Source organism: Meriones unguiculatus, chromosome 20 (assembly GCF_030254825.1).
Source record: "Meriones unguiculatus strain TT.TT164.6M chromosome 20, Bangor_MerUng_6.1, whole genome shotgun sequence".
Taxonomy (NCBI): Eukaryota; Metazoa; Chordata; class Mammalia; order Rodentia; family Muridae; genus Meriones; species Meriones unguiculatus.
This window is the reverse complement of record NC_083367.1, coordinates 21,217,434-21,237,236: the sequence shown is the minus strand read 5'-3', so window position 1 is coordinate 21,237,236 and position 19,803 is coordinate 21,217,434. Positions and strand designations below refer to the sequence as shown.

Here is a 19,803-nt window from a genome sequence, read left to right as displayed (position 1 = left end):
CCTGTGATCCCAGCACTCAGCATGCAGAAGGCTGAGGCAGGAGTTCAAGACCATCGAGGGCTACTTAACCAGACCCTGTCTCAAAATAGGGATACAAAGTGAAAAGATTCTAAGAAATAATTAAATAAATTAAAATTCTTTTTCTAAAAATAAATAAATAACAATAGCAGCGAATCTCCAGGTTTCTGTTAGTCTTTAGACAAATATCCTTTAAAAATCAATAGAAATGGATTTATTACATATTGTTCTAATTAACCATATATTTCTTTTTATGTAACAGCATATAGTGAAAATGTATCATATGAAATTACCAGAGAAAATACACAAAATCTATATACATAAAATATAAAAATAGATACAACATTGTTAATACTTGTGTATTTGCAAACACTTTAAATGATACAATTTAATTTGATATAAAAGAAATTTCTCCTTTATATACTTAAATAGGACTAAATTATCAGGTCAGACTAAATTATCAGATCAGTATAACAAAATATGAACCAGATGTTAACCTTAAATCTTCACCTACTTGGTTATTTACAGACTTTAGCGTTTGTAAATATTCATATAGGGCTTTTTACATGAATATTTAAAAGATAATGTAACTTTGTCTTGTACTGAATTTTTCTAAGGTGTGATCATTATCCCTTATTAGTAGGTCCATAACTTTGAAACTTTATTTAAAATAATCTACTAAACTATTCTTTAGCTAAATACTGTGATTTATTTCAATTCATTCAGCACTCTTATTGCATAATATCTTTTATATTCAAACACCTCCTTCCGAAGTTAGTAGCATAAATCTTAAACTATGAACTTCTGCTACTGCATGTAGAATTAACTGCATCCTAAAAGAAGCTCACTGCAATATATACGTACGTGTGTGTGTGTGTGTGTGTGTACAGCAATAATAAAGCCCCAAACAGACTAAAAGTAAGCCAAAATAAACAAAAAAGAAATATGCCCCCCAAGTTACATACTGAGTGTGCCAGGACACAGGGTCTGAAAGTCGCTCACATCACGAATGTTAAAATCATACTGCCAGATGTCCCTTCAAGACAGGAAGCAACTCAGATGTAAAGAAGAGTACTCACTGGAAATCTAACGACAGTGACATCTGTTTTCGTGGCCTCAACCAGGAAATCCATCCAAAAGTCCACGAGTTCCTGCTTGGCTGTGGGCTGCTCCGTGGTCAGTTTCACAAAATGCTTATATATCAAAATTGTCTCCACAATGGACTTGAGGTACCTGATAATCAAGGGACACAGGATGGGACACATTTCGGGCTACTTACTCCCCCAACCCCACTTCTATCCTGTAGGGGCACTTCCCAGTCTGGGTGGACTCGTGATCACCGTGCCTCCACAGTAATCAAGCATGTTTCACCTTACAAAGCTACTCATCAGGTACATTCAGGCTTACATTTCACAAAAATTCAGCAAAGTGTGTTCCTGAAACCCAAGAAAACTCAGGTTTAAAAGACTTAAGTCCATTGAACCCGGGGCCAAACATCTCCCTAAAACCTACTTTTATTTATTGTTGTGCTGGGGATCAGACCCAGACTTTGTGCATGCTAGGCAAATGCTTCAACACTGAGCTACATATATATGTGAGCGTTTGTAACACACAACCTTTAAATGCTTTATATTCAATTTGAAGACAAGGTGAATGCATTTGTTTTTAAATCTGCCTCTTCGATGAAGCGCTCTGAAATAGATCCTTCATGAGAGATCGTTTGACTCTGATCCACTGAGCTTAAGTATTAAGCAAATGTCCTCAAACCAAAGAAGACAGGTGGTGCCTCAAAAGAGAAAGGAAAAGTGAGGAGGAGGGTAACTACGAGAGACGCTGGCTATGTAAGCACCTTCCGAACCACAGACCTGGAAGCTGACATTACCTTAAGAGGTGTTATAGTGTGGTTGCTTTGGCACTGTGTAGAACGGTGCCTGTTTTCTTGCTAACAGAAGTTAGAAAGAGCCAGAGCTCTTCACAGCCATGCTTCAGTCTCCACTTCTGCCAGCAAATGGCAGAAGTCAAAAGCAAATGGCATGTGTGGCTGGAGGTAGCACGTGAGTTTATCGGTTCGTTTAGTTCACGTCATTTGCTCAAAGCCCACTGTGGACACTCAGGACTGCCGGTACAGCCCCTGTCTTCAAGTTGCATACCATGCCACAGAGACAAACACACAAAGGCATAGTGACGCCATGAGTAACATCAGTGGGGATTACTGTAACAGAAAGGCATCAGCATCGACAGAGGCGTACCGAACAACATCAGAAACAAGAAAGTGGGTGGAGAGGGAGGAGAGTGGTGTGTGGGCGTGGTAGGGGCGGGTGGGACTGTGGGGTGGTCAGTAGGAAAGGGTGAAGTCAGCACCTGGTATGTGCTGGAAAAGGCATCTTCAGCCAAGTACTACATGAAACATGTAAAACCACGGCACTGCTTGGTCATTATACAGAGAGAGTAGCATGAAGCCCGGAGCGCGGCAAGAGCGAGCCTGGGAAGGCTGGGGGTGCACCCTGTTTGCTAACCAAGGAGATGTACTTTATCTCACAGCTGTGGCGACTAATGCACTGTATTGATTTAAGAGATTTCTGTGAGGAGCAAAGGTCGGGCTTGCATCTTGGAAAGATCCGGGCAGAGACGCCACGGAAGACTGGTTAAAGAAGATCTGAAGATGAAGAAGTCCTGTAAGGAGCCACCAGGGCCTTAACATGGCCGCCAGCTCCTGGACAGTGAGAGCTGGGCTCAGATCCCTGCTAGGAAGGAACTGTCTCTGGATGGCTGTTAACCTTTTCACATCCTTACCTGATGGTCAGTCACCACATATGCTGCAGGACAGAATTAGCATCACTAAAAAAAAAAAAAAGTCTCAATGCTAAAGGGATTTTATCTCTCCCATACTACCCAGACAATAATGAGACTTGGATACCTCCCGAAAACAGCCTGAAATTTAAAAAGCACACTCTGGAAACACTCCAACGTGTCTATCACAGTAGGGGTGAGTGGCAGTGAAAACCAAGAATGAGAATTCCCAAGCTGAGGCTGGATCATGAAGAAAACAAAGCCCACGTGTTTGGAGTGCAGCCCAGAGAGGCTGAGATAAGCATGTGGCCTCAGATCCGGCCTGTGGGTCAGAAATGATGGAATGTATGGCCTCTACAGTTTATGTGATCAAAGCTGGTTGATCTGGCCCAGTGAGCTGGCCAGTGCATAGGAAAAACTTCATCAAAGTCATCAGAATGTCAACAGGTTTCCCTTATATGTTTCCCTATATATTCCAATGCGAGCCTAAAAAGAAAATGTCCTCCAAGCTGTAAAATCCAAGAACAGCATGAGGCCATCTCTTAAACATAACTGTATAAGTACATGAAAATTGTTACCATGCTGGGGTCTTCAGCTTGAACAGCTTCTCAGATGCTTGAATGACCCTCAGGTGGTCATTAGCCAGGACACTGGCTCCCAGAAAAAATCCAACTTCCCAGTAGCTCTGGAGATTTTCCAAGTTCCCCTTTTTACCCAGAAGGCTGCTGAGCTTCACTCCTAGGAGATGAATAGGCAGCAGACTGTTACACCACAGATAGACAGACCTGACCTTTCACTCAGAGGTGAAATTACGTTTTCACTGTCCTCAAAGCTCTGAAACAGTTTTAAGTTTCTGATCACTCATATGGTTCAAACTCACTGTAAGGACCTAATTTCTTACTAAACAAAATGTACACAAAGAAATTAAAAAATACCTTTTAAAACTTGTATTTGTTTTTACTTTTTATTTACTTTTATGGGTTATTTCTGCTTGCATATATGTATGTCCATGCCTGATGTCCTCAGAAGTCAGAAGTTAGCATGGTAGATGCTCTGAAAATGGGGTTAGGGATGGTGGAGAGCCACAGTGTTGGGAACTGAACCTGGGCCCTCTGCAGGAGCAACAAGTGTTCTTAACTGATGAGCCATCTCTCCAGCCCCAGCAAAAAATTATCTTTATTGAAAAGCCCAACAGTTATTTACGCACCACAGTCTAGAATTTTTATTTATCCATACATGTACATAAGATGAGAAAATCCAGCATATGGCTGTGCATATATAAAATCCAGTATAATTCTTCTCTTGTTATACCATGTATCACAAAATAAACTGAAAGATGATTTTCTTACGTTTCATAGGCTGAAAAAAAATCTATCAGCAAACTGAAGATCGTGCTTGTGTGTTTATAGCGCGCACACATTACACGCCTTAATGTGTTAGCCTAGGTATGAACTGCAAAGGCCAAAGCCTCCAGATAGCACTGCTCACTAGCATCACGTGGTTTCTCTACCGTGCTAGACGGGATCTGCACAGGTGAGGCAGGGAGTCTACCAGCTACATCCCCAGCCCACGACTGTCACTGACGAGCAAGGCTTGATACAGAGTGAATTCTCCAACTATTGCATTACAACTCTCTGGTACTATTTGTGCATCGTATTGACTTGCTTAAAATATATGTCCTTGTAGAACTGTTTAACAGTACTAATGGCTGTCACACTAAACGTCGAGCCCAGACCTAGCTGCACATGCCTGTAATCCCAGCTTGTGGGGAGGTGGCCAAAGTCTCAAAAGCTCTAAGTTTGCCTGAGCTATGGAGCGAGTTCAAGACCAGCCTAGGCAACTTAATGAGACGATCACAGAACAAGAGGAGGGTAAAGAGGGCAGGGTGAGGAAACAGCTCGGCGATGCAGTGTGCACATGATTCTGAGTTCAATTCCCAGTATCACAAAAAAACATTTAAAAATAGGGCAAAAATGCAAGACACATCATTATAACAGGCTACAGGAGTATGAGTCCACTCTAGGAAAGTAAAATTGCTACTTATTAAAGGTACATTAATGAATTTTACTTATTAACTTGTAAATTTTTGTCCGGTTAACATACAAATAATTTCTGTCTCATGGAACATATAATCCCCAAGATTTGTGGCCTGTTGGAACATAAACCAGCTTAAATATAATTATGTGTGGAAATCTTATCCTAATATTTTTTGTGAAATCACTTTTTGCTTTTTAAACAGTCTTTGACTCAAATATATAATCTTTAGTTTAATTTTTTTTTTTGGTTTTCCAGATAGGGTTCTCTTGGCTTTCTTGGAACTCCCTGTAGACCAGGCTGGCCTTGAACTCACAGAGATCCACCTGTCTCTGCCTCCCAAGAGAATAGAATCTTATTTAAGATTTCTACATTAGAATGGTTTAGATGAAATTATTTACCTATCTCTTTTGTTTTTTCTTTTTTTTGGGGGGGGTGAGACAGGGTTTCTCTGTGTAGCCTTGGATGTCCTGGACTCATTTCCTAGACCTTGACCTCACCCACCTTCCTCTGCCTCCCTGAGTGCTGGGATTAAAGGCGTGAGCCACAATGCCTGGCTTATTTTATGTTTTCTGGGAGTGAGAATTTTACTCATTTGAAATCTAGAAAACAAAATGACCTTTAATTTTTAAAAGTTACTTTTTATTATATAAGTTACTTAGACCATAAGTTCTTCAGAGGAAAAAAAGGGACACTTGGACATTCTCACGCTGTGAGGATAAACTGAAAAGAGAACAGCTTTGGCACAGAACATTTCACAAGTTAGAAGCATTTGCACCTGCCTATGCGAACACAGCACAGATCTTCGATCTGGACACAGAAAAACATGTTCAAAAGTGGGCAGAAAAAATGAGATGCTAAAAATGTGTCTACCAACTGTGGTTGAAAATGAACAACTTGTCATTACGTCACACCTCTAGAAAAATAGTGAAGTCTAGACGCAATCTAACAGAGAGTCCTGCTGCCAAACTTTAAAAACTGACTATGGAAATGCTTAGACGTAAAACAACAGCTACAGTAAAATTTCAGCACTTTTGTACCCAGAAGGTCATTCTAGGGTGGTGGTATTTGGCTTTAACCATGTCAGAAATCTGTCATACGATCATAGCACCAACCCTTCAACATTTTGACAAAAATGCTTTTAAAATTATTTTTACATTTATTTACTTCTCTGTGTGAGTACATGTATACAAACACACACAAGCGACACTGATGCTCATGTTATAGTCATGCTTATGCTACACTGTACATGTGGTCAGATGACAATGTTGGGGAGAGCACTATTTTCTTTAACTATGTGGAACCTGAACATCAAATTCAGGTCATAAGGCTTTGAGGCAAGAACTCTTATCTACTGCTATCTCACCAGCCTCAACACGTATTATCTTTAATAAGAAATACTCTGTGTGTCTTTCTGCTTCTGGGATACATCACTTAGGATGATCTTTTCCAGTTCCCACCATTTACCTGCAAATTTCATGATTTCCTTGTTTTTTATTGCTGAGTAATATTCCATTGTGTAGATGTACCACAATTTCTGTATTCATTCCTCAGGTGAGGGGCATCTGGGTTGTTTCCGGCTTCTGGTTAATTACAAATAAAACTGCTACAAACATGGTTGAGCAAATGTCCTTGTTGTGTACTTGAGCATCTTTTGGATATATGCCTAAGAGTGGTATAGCTGGATCTTGAGGAAGCACTATTCCTAATTGTGAGTGAGGTATCCCAGAAGCAGAAAGACACGCAGGGTACGAGCTCACTCATAAGTGGATATTAGACATATAATATAGGATAAATATACTAAAATCTGTACACCTAAAGAAACTAATCAAGATGGAGGAATCTGGCTAAAATGCTTAATCCCCATTCAGAAAGGCAAAGAGGATGGACATCAGAAGATGGAGTAAACAGGGAACAGGACAGAAGCCTACCACAGAAGGCCTCTGAAAGGCTCTACCCTGCAGGGTGTCGAGGCAGATGCTGAGACTCATAGACAAACTTTGGGCAGAGTGCAGGGAATCTTATGAAAGAAGTGGGAGATAGTAAGACCTGGAGAGGACAAGAGCTCCACAAGGAGAACAACAGATCCAAAAAGTGGGTACAGGGGTCTTTTCTGAGACTGATACTCCAGCCAAGGACCACTCATGGAGATGGCACAGAGGTAGCCTATGGCAGTTCAGTATCCAAGTGGGTTCCATAGTAATGGGGTCAGGGACTGTTTCTGACATGAACTGATTGGCCTGCTCTTTGATCACCTCCCCCTGAGGGGGAGCAGTCTTACCAGGACGTAGAGGAAGACAATGCAGCCACTCCTGATGAGACCTGATAGACTAGGATCAGAAAGAAAGAGAGGAAGACCTCCCCATCAGTGGACTGGGGGAGGGGCATGATTGGAGAAGGAAGAGGGGGTGAGATTGGGAGGGGAGGAGGGAGAGAGCTACAAGGGGGGTAAAGAGTGAATCAATTACGGGAGATTTACTTATGTTGTGTTGACATGCTCTAAGTAAAAAGCTAACTCACAATGTCCTTGGCGGTTATGAGAATTATGTTCATTCTGCATTACCACAGTCTTGCTTTACTTTACTGAGACATGATCTTACTATGCAGTCCAGATTGGCCTCAAATTCATCGTCTTGCCTTTACTTACGAGTGCTGGGAGCATAGGTGTGTCTCACTAGAACACTGCCCTCTCCCTTTCTTTTAAGCCACTGTGATTAACCATCTTTTCTTGTTTGTGTTTGTTTTACAAATGAGCTTGCATGTTCTTCAGATATGATGCAGGAGACCTGTTTTTACATGAAACTATTTAACTCTTAAGATTGGTGTTAACAACGTGATTCTACTGTGGGTGTTTGCTCAGGCACATACGTGTGCATGCTGTGTGTATGGAGGACAGAGAACAGCTGGGGGTGTTATTACTCAGGTGATGGAAATCGCTGAATAGGACAGGCTGGTTGAGTAACAAGCCCAGGAGATCCACCTGCCTTTGCCTTCTCGGGAGTAAGAGTATAAACCACCCCAGCATTTCAGCTTTGGTTTGTTTGTTTGTTTTACTGGTCTTCCAAGAATGAGTTTCTCTGTGAAAGCCTGGCTGTTCTGGAATTCCCTCTGTGGATCAGCCTGCCTCTGCCTCCCAAGCACTGGTTTTGAAGGTGTGCACCACCACCCAGCTACTCTGACTTTAATTGTTTATTGTTTTATGTAGCTGCCGGGAATTGAACTCAGGTCCTCATATGTGCAGGACAAGTACTGTACTGACTGAGTCATCTCTTTACTCCTCCAATGCTTCCTTTCTCATATATGCTTACATATTATAAAGCTAAAATCTTAGAATATAAAACTGCGTCTGTATTTAGAATATTTCTATAGAGCACAGCTTCAGTATTACACTGGGTCTTAGTCTACAATATTTTATTTCCCTAGAGCTGGGATCATAGGTGTTTGCCCATGGAAAAAATTTAAAGTTCCTTCCTTTATTTTTTAAGATTTAGTTATTTTATGTATATGAGTGCTCTATTTGTACACCTGCATGCCAGAAGAAGGCATCATATCACATTGTAGATGGTTGTGGACCACCATATGGTTGCCAGGAATTGAACTCAAAACATCTGAAAGACCAATCAGTTCATGTCAGAGGCAGTCCCTGTTCCCATTACTATGGAACCCACTTGGACACTGAACTGTCATGGGCTACATCTGTGCAGGGGTTCTAGGTTATCTCTATGCATGGTACTTGGTTGGAGTATGAGTCTCTGGGAAGACCCCTGTGTTCAAATTTTTGGTTCTGTTGCTCTTTTGTGGAGCTCCTGTCCTCTCCAGATCTTACTATTTCCCTCTTTTTTCATAAAATTCCATGCACTCTGCCCAACAGTTGGTCAGAAGTCTCAGCATCTGCTTTGATAGTCTGCAGGGCAGAGCCTAGGGGGCCACAGAAGATGACAACGCAGCCACTCCTGATGAGATCTGATAGACTAGGATCAGAAGGAAGGAGAGGAGGACCTCCCCTATCAGCAGACTTAGTAAGGGGCATGGGTGGAGAAGAGAGAGGGAAGGTGGGATTGGGAGGGGAGAAGGGAGGGGTTTATGGGGGGATACAAAGTGAATAAAGTGTAATTAATTAAAATAAAAATATTAAAAAAACATCTGAAAGAGCAGAGAATGCTCTTAAACACTGAGCCATCTCTCTAGCCCATTTTTAAAGTTCTTTTATGCATGTTGCTGATGTAACCACACTAATTATAATTTTACCACTAGAGTAAATTTATTCTATGTAAATATTTTTTTTTGGCTAAAGTTATAAACAATAAGTGTTGTTTCCTCCTTGTTTCAAATAACTTGCTAGCTTTCACTGACTTGTCTGCTTATGCAGTCTGATTTTTAGCAGAGCTCTCATTAGAACTGCTTGTCTTGTAAGCGCTCAAGAGTTTTCAATAGTACAGTTTTATCTCAGGCTTTCCACCTGGTGGCTGCTACTAAATTCAAGGCTATTTTAACAGAGAAAGGAGGACACAGAGCTCTGATAAGACACTCATCAGTTGCCTAGCACTGAGCACATTAAAATTGCTGACTCTTTCAAATCACACAACACAGTGATGGAGGGACCGTCTCCTTCTGCAATGAGGAGGACAAAGTCCAAACAGATCTGGGAGCTTCCTAAAGAGCAGAGATTAGATTCTTTCATTTGGCTTTCTATCACAAAGATTTCTAATATACGCAGTTATAAAATACACTATAATTAGGGGGTAGGGAGGTAGCTTAGTTGTAGATGCATTGGCTCAGCATGCACAATGTCCAACATACACAGAGAAGGAAAACATACATACATACAAGCACACATTCACAGACGTACATATAAAAATGCTCAACGAATGACCAGTTTTGTGACAACTGTTGACATTTTGTTATTGTTCCAGCTTTTTGATTATTTTTGCTGAACGATTTCAAACTAAATCACAGACATAGTATTTCATGTTTACAGATTATAAGGAATCTTTAAAATTCCCCTATAAATCTCTCCCCATTCAAACTGTAATTCCCAAACGTTATAAATTAGCTTGTCCTGACTAAAATATATCCTCCAATTATTACTGCTAATGTCTCCCATAAGAGTTTTTCATAAACAAGGTCCAATAAAGGGTCATTTAATTTCATCTGCTAGTTGTGACTCTGACTCAAAATATCTTTTAATCAACCTGACCCGGCCATGCTTTTTCCCCCTATGACACAGAGGTGCTGTCTTACAGTGTCCTTGTATTCTGGACCTGTCCACTGGCATTTCATGGTATTGCCTGATTTATTTCATTAGATTTCATGATTCCTACTGAACGGACACTGGACCTTCAACTTACAGTTAAATGTTTCTGGTGAGAATATTTCACAAGAGGCCCTCTGCACTTCATCAGATTAAGACATATGTAACAATGGTAACCACATAAAGCAGGGATGTGAGCTCGGCCACCATACAGGGCCCTTCCGTTCCACGGACACATCTGTTCTTTTATTTATGCCTGAAGACTTATTAATTTACTTATTTGTTATGTGCATGGGTGTCTTGCCTACACGCACAGCTGTGCACCACGTGTGTGCACATCTTTTCCTTTGTGATGGGGAATTTCATGAGGCGACAGCTCAGGCAGCACGTCAACATGGCAAGCTGCCTGGTTTTTAAATAAGGGTCTTCATTTAACGGTTTGGGTTCTAATTGAAAACCCTTACCACAATAAGTTATTATATCACTATCATCAACAGCTTTATCTGCTTCCTACTTTATTAATCAGAAGGATGCATCCTCCCTGGGAGTAAAAGTGTAACAATTTTGAGGTGGAAAAGTGCTTCAGGATGGTAAGCCAGCATATGTGCTTACTCCCCTTCTGAGCTCTGATCTTCTGACAGGGGCCACCTCCATAAGTGACAAGGGAGTTCTCTGTGGTTGGCAAAGCATTTTATTTGTTTTAATTTTTTCTTATCTTTTTGGACACATGAATTTTATATTCAGTAATAAATTTATTATATCTTATTACTTCTTTTTTGAGATTTTGCTTGTTTTGTTTTGTTTTTGTTGGAGAGGGCAGGGTTCTCTTGTACAGTCAAGGCTGGCACCAAGCTTCTGATCCTCTTGTCTCTGTTCCTGGATGGTAGGATTATAGGAGTAGTCACCAGGCATTTTATGTGGCACTGGGGACAGAACCCTGGCCTTTCTGAATGCCGAACAAGCTCTCTAGCAACCTGAGCTACAGTCCCGGCCCTGTTCCATAATTTTAATGTTCAGAGAAATTGAGATGAAAATAACAATTCTTCTCATTTCCAAATACAGTGTCCCTTTTCCTATATCATCATTACTGATGTGGACCGCTATTTGAACCAGCAATTATTATCCAAAACTTAAGACCTATGAGAGAATTAGTATAGCCTTAATCAATTCCGGAACTGTAATTAAGAGTGTGTGACGGTTTGGACGTGGCTTGAATGTCCCTAAGATTCATGTGCTAGAAACTTGGGGCTCAATATGGTGGTACTGGGAACTCTTAGAACCTTTAATGAAGGGAGCCTAAGGGAGACAGTTAGCTCAATGGAGTCAGTGCCCTCACTGACTTCAGAAAAGATCAAGGTAGTTCTAATGAGAGTGATGTGTGACTCAAGGAGGAACAAGTCTCATCACTGAATCCTAGCTGTACTTCTGCTCATCACGGAACTGCTCCCTCTTGACATCTGCCATGATGAGGTACAGCACGCTACCCCAATGACACAATCAATGGAAGTGGACCATGATGTAAGCAAACTATTCATTCCTTGGTATTTTGTTACACAACAGAAAACTGACTAATAGATTCTTTGGCTACAGATCATGACAGTTAAGAATTATTTCTTACATTAGAGATTTTAAACTTAAGATAATATGTTGAGAGAGCTTCAGATTTAGTGATTTTTCTTACCATACTTTAAGTTTTTTTCAACTTTCATTTATTTATTTATTTATTTATTTATTTACTTATTTATTTATTACAATTTATTCCCTTTGTATCCTGACTGTAGCACCCTCCCTCTTCTCCTCCCAGTCCCACTGATTCTCCCTCTTCTCCCTCTATGCCCCTCCCCTAGTCCACTGATAAGGGAGGTCCTCCTCCCCTTCTATCCCTAACCTATCAGGTCTCATCAGGACTGGCTGCTTATCTTCTTCTGTGACCTGCTATGGCTGTATCCTCCAGGGTGAGGCAATCAAAGAGCAGACCACTGAGTTCATGTCAGATAGCCCCTGCTCCCCTTACTAGGCTACCACTTAACCATGTTCATAGTAGCTTTATTCATAACAGCCAGAATCTAGAAACAATGCAGATATCCCTCAACTGAGGAATGAATACAGAAATTGTGGTACATTCACACAATAGAATACTACTCAGCTATTAAAAACAATGAAATCATGAAATTTGCAGGCAAATGAATGGAACTAGAAAAGATCATCCTGAAGCAGAAAGACACACATGGTATATACTCACTTAGAAGTGGATATTAGACATATAATATAGGATAAACATACTTTAAGTTTTAAATTTTCCCTTCATAAAAAGCACAAAAAAGGATACTGTAAAAAGAATATGATTATTATAATGATTTAGTAGTAATTCTGACTAATTCATGTTTTAGGATGCCAATGCAATAACTGAAAGAAGACATAAATTTAAAAATTTAATTAGAGAATTATGGAATAAGCACAATTGCATCTTTAAAACACGCCAAACATGCCATTAGCCTTCTTTTCCTTATAGGCTATTTAATGTTGTTATATTGCCTTATTAATTTATTTGCCCAAACCATTTTCTATTGAAAATACATGTAATGTAATCTTACTACGTAAAATTCATTTTAGGTCAACCCAACCCAGTTTTGACTGGCATGATTTATGACTAAATGAAAAAAAACTAGAATGCTAAATATCATTTTGTAGGTATACAATTTATGGTGCACAGGACGGCACTGTATAAGCCTAAAACTCTTACAGCAGCTAAAATTCACCATCAGCTCACAGCGTGAGTCTCCATGAATGGTGAAATTTCTAAATTTAAATAATTTTATTGTTTGTGTGTGCATGTGGAGGTGTGGGGGAGGTCTGTGTGCAAAAACACATATAGAGGCCACTAGTCAAACTACAGCATGGTTCCTCAAGTACCATTCAACTTAGTGTTTGTTTATTTTTGAGTTAGGGTCTCTTGCTGGCCTTCACCCCACCAAGCAGGCTGTGCTGTCTAAACAGAGAGCCCCAGGAATCACACCTGTCTGAGTCTGCCTCCCCACACAGAGGACCCCACTTAAAAACAAGAATAAGCACATGTCCACACCACTGTGACTGCTTGACCTCCAGATGCAAATAAGTGTCAAATCCCTCGAGGACCAGAGGACTCCAACAAAACTTCATTTGTGTTCTGTGGCAACAAAAATGTTCAGACCACTGACACATGGGGAGTTTGGGCTATAATAGAGCTTTTAAATTAAGATTTAACATGTTAGTGTCATTTCTATAAGGCACAAGTTGATGTTTATTTTCTCTGATTTTATTTATCAACCAAAAAATTATTTTAGTTGATTTTTGACAAAAGGTAGAGAGTGATCCAACTAACTACCACATAATGTTATGTAGCTTTGTGCTCTCATGCCAGGACCATCCAGCAGAGGTTATCATTGGATTGTATCATTCCTTGAGCCTGGGACTCTACCTTCAAAAAGTATCTTAGAACTGTACATGATGGAAAGTTTTTTAAAAGAATGAGACTTATTTTTCCTTAGAGACACTTAAACAATTTTCAAGTTTAAAATATTAAGAAAAGATTTCTTTTATAATGAATAATTTAATTAACATAACATTTTTTTCCTCTTATGAAAAGAAGGCCAAAGACCTCTGTGGCTGTGGTAATAATTCCTCCAAGAGCTGGGAAGGTATCTAAGGAGGGTCTCAGCCATTCACCAGAACAAAATCCGGTTACCACTGAAGGTATGGCAGGATCTAGAAATTAACAGTTAAAAAAAAATGCTATCAAAGCCTAACTCACTTAAAACTGATTGTCAGAGATGTGAATCCTAATTTCCTTAAACTCCAGAGGAAGACTAGCAGATGAGACAATGTCCCAGACACATGAGAAAACGCCACAGGCTACAAGGGCAACAATTCAGAAAGAGTCTCTGAGGGGACAAGTTATAGGAAGAGCGAAGAGCATTCACTACTTTACTATTATCCTAGGGGTTTTGCAGGCTTCACCCCCAACCAAGAAATCACAGGGGTGGCTGCGTTTGAGGCGATAAACAAAATGAAAAAACAAAACAAAAAGCCAGAAGTCAGCCAGGAGCGAGGCAGCTGCTGTTCATCCTTCCATCCTTCCCTCTCTCCTTCCTTCCTTCCAGTTTCATTTTGTTGTTGTCTTGACACAGTCGCCATGTAGCCTAGGCTATCCTTGAATTCACCAGGTAGCCAAGGATGATCTTAAGACCTTTTTTGTCCCATCTCTACCTCCCAAGGGCTGGGCTTACAAGTTTGCATTTTTGTTTTCTTTTGAAAGCACCGGGAACACACAACCTTAAGGGTGCCTGATATTCCTCAAAACTAACTACCTGGGAACTGGGGACCGAACATGAGGTTGAGCTGTAACAACATGAACCAAGAACTTAAAGAAAAGATAAGTAAAAATGTTTATTATATCCCAGTATCAGAATTCTTTACAACGGTATGAAATTCTGGTCTGTGCATGGACCGACCCTGAGATTTAGATGAGATATCACAAAAAGGACAAGAATCTTTTCCTTTGCACCAACTTTGGGGCCAGTTTCTTGGTGTCCTTAAAAAATATCAAGCTGTAATTACCAACTTTCCGAAGCTCAAAGGAAGATTCAAACTGGTGCCCAGCCGCCAGCAAGAGGACCGCATAATTAATTCCGGACTGCAGGGTTGGCTCAGACACGAATGCCTTTTTGAACCTACCGGGGAGGGGGAAAAAAGAACCATAAAAGTTTACTTTCTCAGTGATGAAACCCTGGGAGTGCAGTAAGTTCTGTTTGCATAACTCCGGTGCCCAACCAAAAATTATCCCATTGGCATCCACCCCAGAATCTAGTGTGCTATTAGGATTTAATGCTTAAATAACTGCATACCCTTGATTCCTCAGCTCCTCGGATCTGACACGTAACTCATCCTCAACCCACTGACCCCATCTTTCAAAAACTTGTTTTCAACCACCTAACAGAAATGTATAAATGTGGGTGACAGAAATTTTAAAAATGAAAACATTTTGGTTTTAGTTTTTTGGGTTTTTCTCTTTCTTTCTTTCTTTCTTTCTTTTTTTCTTTCTTTCTTTCTTTCTTGTTTTTGGTTTTGTGTGTGTGTGTGTGTGTGTGTGTGTGTGTGTGTGTGTGATTTTGTCTTGAGATACACAAAGCATTGAGCAGTATCATCCGGGCAACACCCTGAAAGGATGGGCTCCCTGTAAGTGATAGAGACAACAAAAGGTCAGTTACAGGAATAAATTTACAAAGGCTGAGGTAGAGCTGTTGTGCAGTAATTTTGGCAGGAAGGGCTCAAAATGGTTTTCTGAATGTGCACGATCGCTTCTTGGCCTTTTGGCTAAGATCAAGTGTAGTATCTGAATGTGCACGAGCCTGAGTTTCAAGCTTGGAAAGCAAGGGTGTGCTCTCTCTGTCTTTCGAATAAAAAAAAACAAAAAACAAAAAAAACAAAAAACCATAGGCTAAATTCCTAATAAAAGACCATTTGAAGATAGATACATTAAAAAAGATTACATAAGAAAAAGGACAGTGTAGAAGATCTTCTATTTAAATAATGGCTGAATGACAGAAATAGCAGAACTGTGGTGGGAGGCAGAGTAATGTATTTATATTCTTGGTTTTCATATGTACTTGATATTTCTCATAATTTAAAAAATAAGTTAAACATTAATTTTTCTGAATGTTGAAGTTCGTGTCTTCCTTAAGGGGCTTACTTCTAAGGAGAACAAATGTTCAAATTCAAACAAAATGAAACACCCTAAATAATTATTAATCTTCATCATTTGGCTCTGATGGATAAATATTTACAGACTACACAAGAAAACTGGAGAAAGGGGAAGATATTTTGCCTTTTTGAAGGTCTATTTGGGAAAAGTGAAACTAGAGGAGCACTTGATAACTGCACAGGTTGGAAGCTTGAAGGAGCCTCAGACAACATGGCTGAAGGTTCCCCATAGGACACAAGTTGAAAGATGGGTTGGGTTCTGTACGACCCTGGGATGAGGCATGCTCAGATGGCAGTGTGAAAACTGATATCAGCTAATGCTCAAGTCTCACTGGGTTAAAGTCTCATCAGGCAAAAGAGCCTGGAGAAAATACACAAAAGGTCTCACTATAAAGATGTTGCTGGAGCTGGGGAGATGTCTCATCAAGCGTGAGAACCTCAGCATCCTTGCAAAAGCCTGGGTACCACAGCACACAGGTGTAACTTGAGGACTTGGTTGTGGAGACAAGGGGATACGTGGACCTCATCAGCCAGGCAGGTTATCTGAATCAGTCATCTCCAGGTGACTGATTTTTAGATATTCTGTCTAAAAATTAACCTGGAAGAAGATTGGGAAAAATACTCTATGGTGACCTCTAGCCTTCACACATATGCACACTCACATACACATCTGAAAGCACACACAGACACATGAACATGCACATACTCCACACAAATAAACACACTCAATAAATTAGAAAGTCACTGAAGTTTGGAGCTTGGAAAGCAAGGGTGTGCTCTGATAAATCTCTAATTCCAAAATGTGGACAAGAAGTCTCCCATAGTGTTTAAGGGATCAAGAGGTAACCTTCCAGACTCTCTGTCAAAACTCAGAGATGGTCACAGCCAAGACAAGGACAAAACAGACACATTAGCTCAACCGAAGCTGAACTCCGACACAGTCCAGCTGCATTTGCTGATATCCGCAGCCTTTTGGCCTACATGCTCTGCAACAGATAAAAAAGTGATTTTTAGTCCTAATATAATTCAGGAACACAAAATGCTGTGTGTCTAAAGGAGAGTTATGAAGCGGAGGGAGAGCCAAAGCAGGTGAGCCACTGAAGAGGAGTCAACCTAGGCAAGAAAGCTGACACACGCGGAATCCAGAGGTTGGCGTCTTTATGATGACTACACGTAAGGTAAAGAAAACAGGGAAAGATTAAGGGAAAAAAAATGAATGAACGAAAAGACCAACAACTGTAGCACAGAGCTGGAGTCTTGAAAACATCAAATTATCTGAACCTAACACATACCACACATGAAAATAAAAATGGGCTTACAAGCACACTAAACACGACAGAAGATAGTGTTGGTAGAATGAAAAAACAAAGCAAAAAAGCAGTAAATAAAATATTTCATATAAGGCAAAGAACGAAATAAGAAAAAGGAAAAAATTAAAAAGGCACAGGAGACATATGGGACCTAGTTAGGAACCCTAAGATATGTATGCATATGTACCCACAAGAAATGAAAGCGAGCATGTAACACAAGAATAGCTCAAGAAGTGGATAAAAATATTCAAAAGCTGATGAAAACATCAGCCCACAGACTCAGGAAGTTTACAACAGTTCAAGAAGGATGAAATAAAATAGTCCAAATGCCAAGCCCAAAAACACTCACAGAAAAGATATTGTTGAGTCAAAGCCTGGCTTTGTTGCCTAGCTGCTGTCAAGCTGTGGCCACATTAGTGGCCTATGGCCCAGTCTACCTACAGGGATGGATGGCCCAACCTCCCAAAGGGGAGCTACAGTATAGCTTAGTAGAAGAGTCTTTCTCATGCATTACTAGAGGCCTGAGACTAATCATCACCCCTGAGAAAGAAGGGAAGAAAGGGTCAGGGGAGACAGGAAGGAAGAAAGAAAATTCAGAAAGTTGGCCAGACAAGAATAAAATCATAGCCACCTCAATAAAACTGAGGTGGTTTTGCAATGCAAACAACAGACAATCGAAGAAATGCAACTTCATCTATGGGGTGATAAAACACTTGTTTTGAGACAAGCAAAAAGCTAGAACTTACTGCCAGTTGATTCCCCCCCCACAACTACCACCAGAATGTTTTCAGACCAATGAAGATGGATTCTTATCAGAAGTACTGAATTGCAGAAAGAATATCAACACAAGTAAACACATGACTATATGTAAAATCAATTAACTATAGTTGATGTTAAATCTATTGACTATTAACTTAAAAAGTTTCCTTATTAGGAAAACAGAGAGATACAATTTAAGATTGTATGCATAATTCAAGAGGACGTCATTGTGATGACTAACCTTGGTTGCCAACTTCACTGCATCTGAAATCAACTAAAACCCAAGCTTCTACACATGCCTGTGAAGATCCTTTCTTTCTTCCTTCCTTCCTCCCTCAACTGAAGAATGGATACAGAAATTGTGGTACATCTACACGATGGAATATTACTCAGCAATAAAAAAACAAGGAAATCATGAAATTTGCAGGTAAATGGTGGGACCTGGAAAGGATCATCCTGAGTGAGCTGTCCCAGAAGCAGAAAGACACACACGGTATATACTCACTCATATAGACATATAATATAGGATAAACCTACTAAAATCTGTACACCTAAAGAAACTAATCAAGAGGGAGGACTCTTGCTAAAATGCTCAATCCCTATCCAAAAAGCAAAGAGGATGGACATCAGAAGAAGGAGAAAAGAGGGAACAAGTCAGGAGCCTGACACAGAGGACTTCTGAAAAGCTCTGCCCTGCAGACTATCAATGCATATGCTGAGACTTATGGGTAACCTTTGGGCAGAATGCAGGGAATCTTAGGAAAGAAGTGGAAAACAGTAAGATCTGGAGAGGACAGGAACTCCACAAGGAGAGCAACAGAACCAAAAATTCTGAGCACAGGGGTCTTTCCTGAGACTGATACTCAAACCAAGGACTATGCATGGAGATAACCTAAGACCCTGCACAGATGTAGCCCATGGCAGCTCAGTATCCAAGTGGGTTCCATTGTAATAGGAACAGGGACTGTCTCTGACATGAACTGATTGGCCTGCTCTTTAATTACCTCCCCCTGAGGGGGAAGCAGCATTACTAGGCCACAGAAGAAGACAATGCAGCCACTCCTGATGAGAGCTAATTGACTAGGATCAGAAGGAAGGAAAAGAAGACCTCCCCTATCAGTGGACCTGGGGAGGGGCATGCATGCAGAGGGTGGAGGAAGGGAAGAGATTGGGATGGGAGGAGGGAGGGAACCACAGCGGGGATACAAAGTGAATAAAGTGTAAATAATAAAGAATTAAAAAAAACTTTAATACTAGAAAAAAATAAAGTTTGCATCTTATAAATTGGTATTAATATATTCTAGGAAAATGGAGTTGTTCACCAAATATATTTAATAAGTTTTATTGGGCTAAAATTTAACATTTACGAAAAAGTCGCTACAGCAATACTACTAAAGTATGCCCATAGAATACAACAAAGAAGTTTTACATTAGAAGTCTTTACAACTCCCCAAGCATGGTTGGATACCATAAAAAGCTAAAATGATACGCTCAGGATGCGAGGCTAAGCACTGCACTCAGGGTCAGCCGCTTTCGACCCAGAGAAGAGCATGTCTGATTGCATGCAGGTTGATGCCCCAGGTCCTGCCTCTGAGAAAAAGGTATTGGACGGGTCTGATGCTCTTTGGGTGGATGACACCTAAATGAACATCGGTACAAAGTCCCAATTTATTTCTAATATCAGAGATCAGACCTCTACTCTTGCCTGATGCGTCTAAAACAAAAAGGGGGAACTGTAGAGAGCTGCGGAATGCTATGCCTTAAAGATGGAGCTGGTTTCCGCCTTCCACCTTCCCGATGGTGAGTGCTTTCTGTCACGAACAATTCCACATTTGGCTAAGGCTGAGGATCTGGCTTGCTTCCATGTATGTGGACCTATCTGCATTGCCCACGTGGCACGCC

At 40.4% G+C, this 19,803-nt stretch overlaps 1 protein-coding gene and 1 pseudogene across 3 annotated transcripts in view; one reads left to right on the top strand and one right to left on the bottom strand.

Annotated features, from left to right (window-relative positions):
* Positions 1-19,803, bottom strand: part of Map3k5 (mitogen-activated protein kinase kinase kinase 5) — a 189,191-nt gene that overhangs the window by 77,935 nt on the left and 91,453 nt on the right. For all 3 annotated transcript variants that reach the window (XM_060373479.1, XM_060373477.1, XM_060373478.1), the window contains 3 exons: positions 14,690-14,802; positions 3,387-3,546; positions 1,098-1,251 (listed from right to left, as the gene is read on the bottom strand). In XM_060373479.1, coding sequence (XP_060229462.1) covers positions 1,098-1,251; positions 3,387-3,546; positions 14,690-14,802 — 427 coding nt within the window. The remainder of the gene's footprint in view (positions 1-1,097; positions 1,252-3,386; positions 3,547-14,689; positions 14,803-19,803) is intronic.
* Positions 15,426-15,567, top strand: LOC132649621 (U2 spliceosomal RNA; annotated as a pseudogene).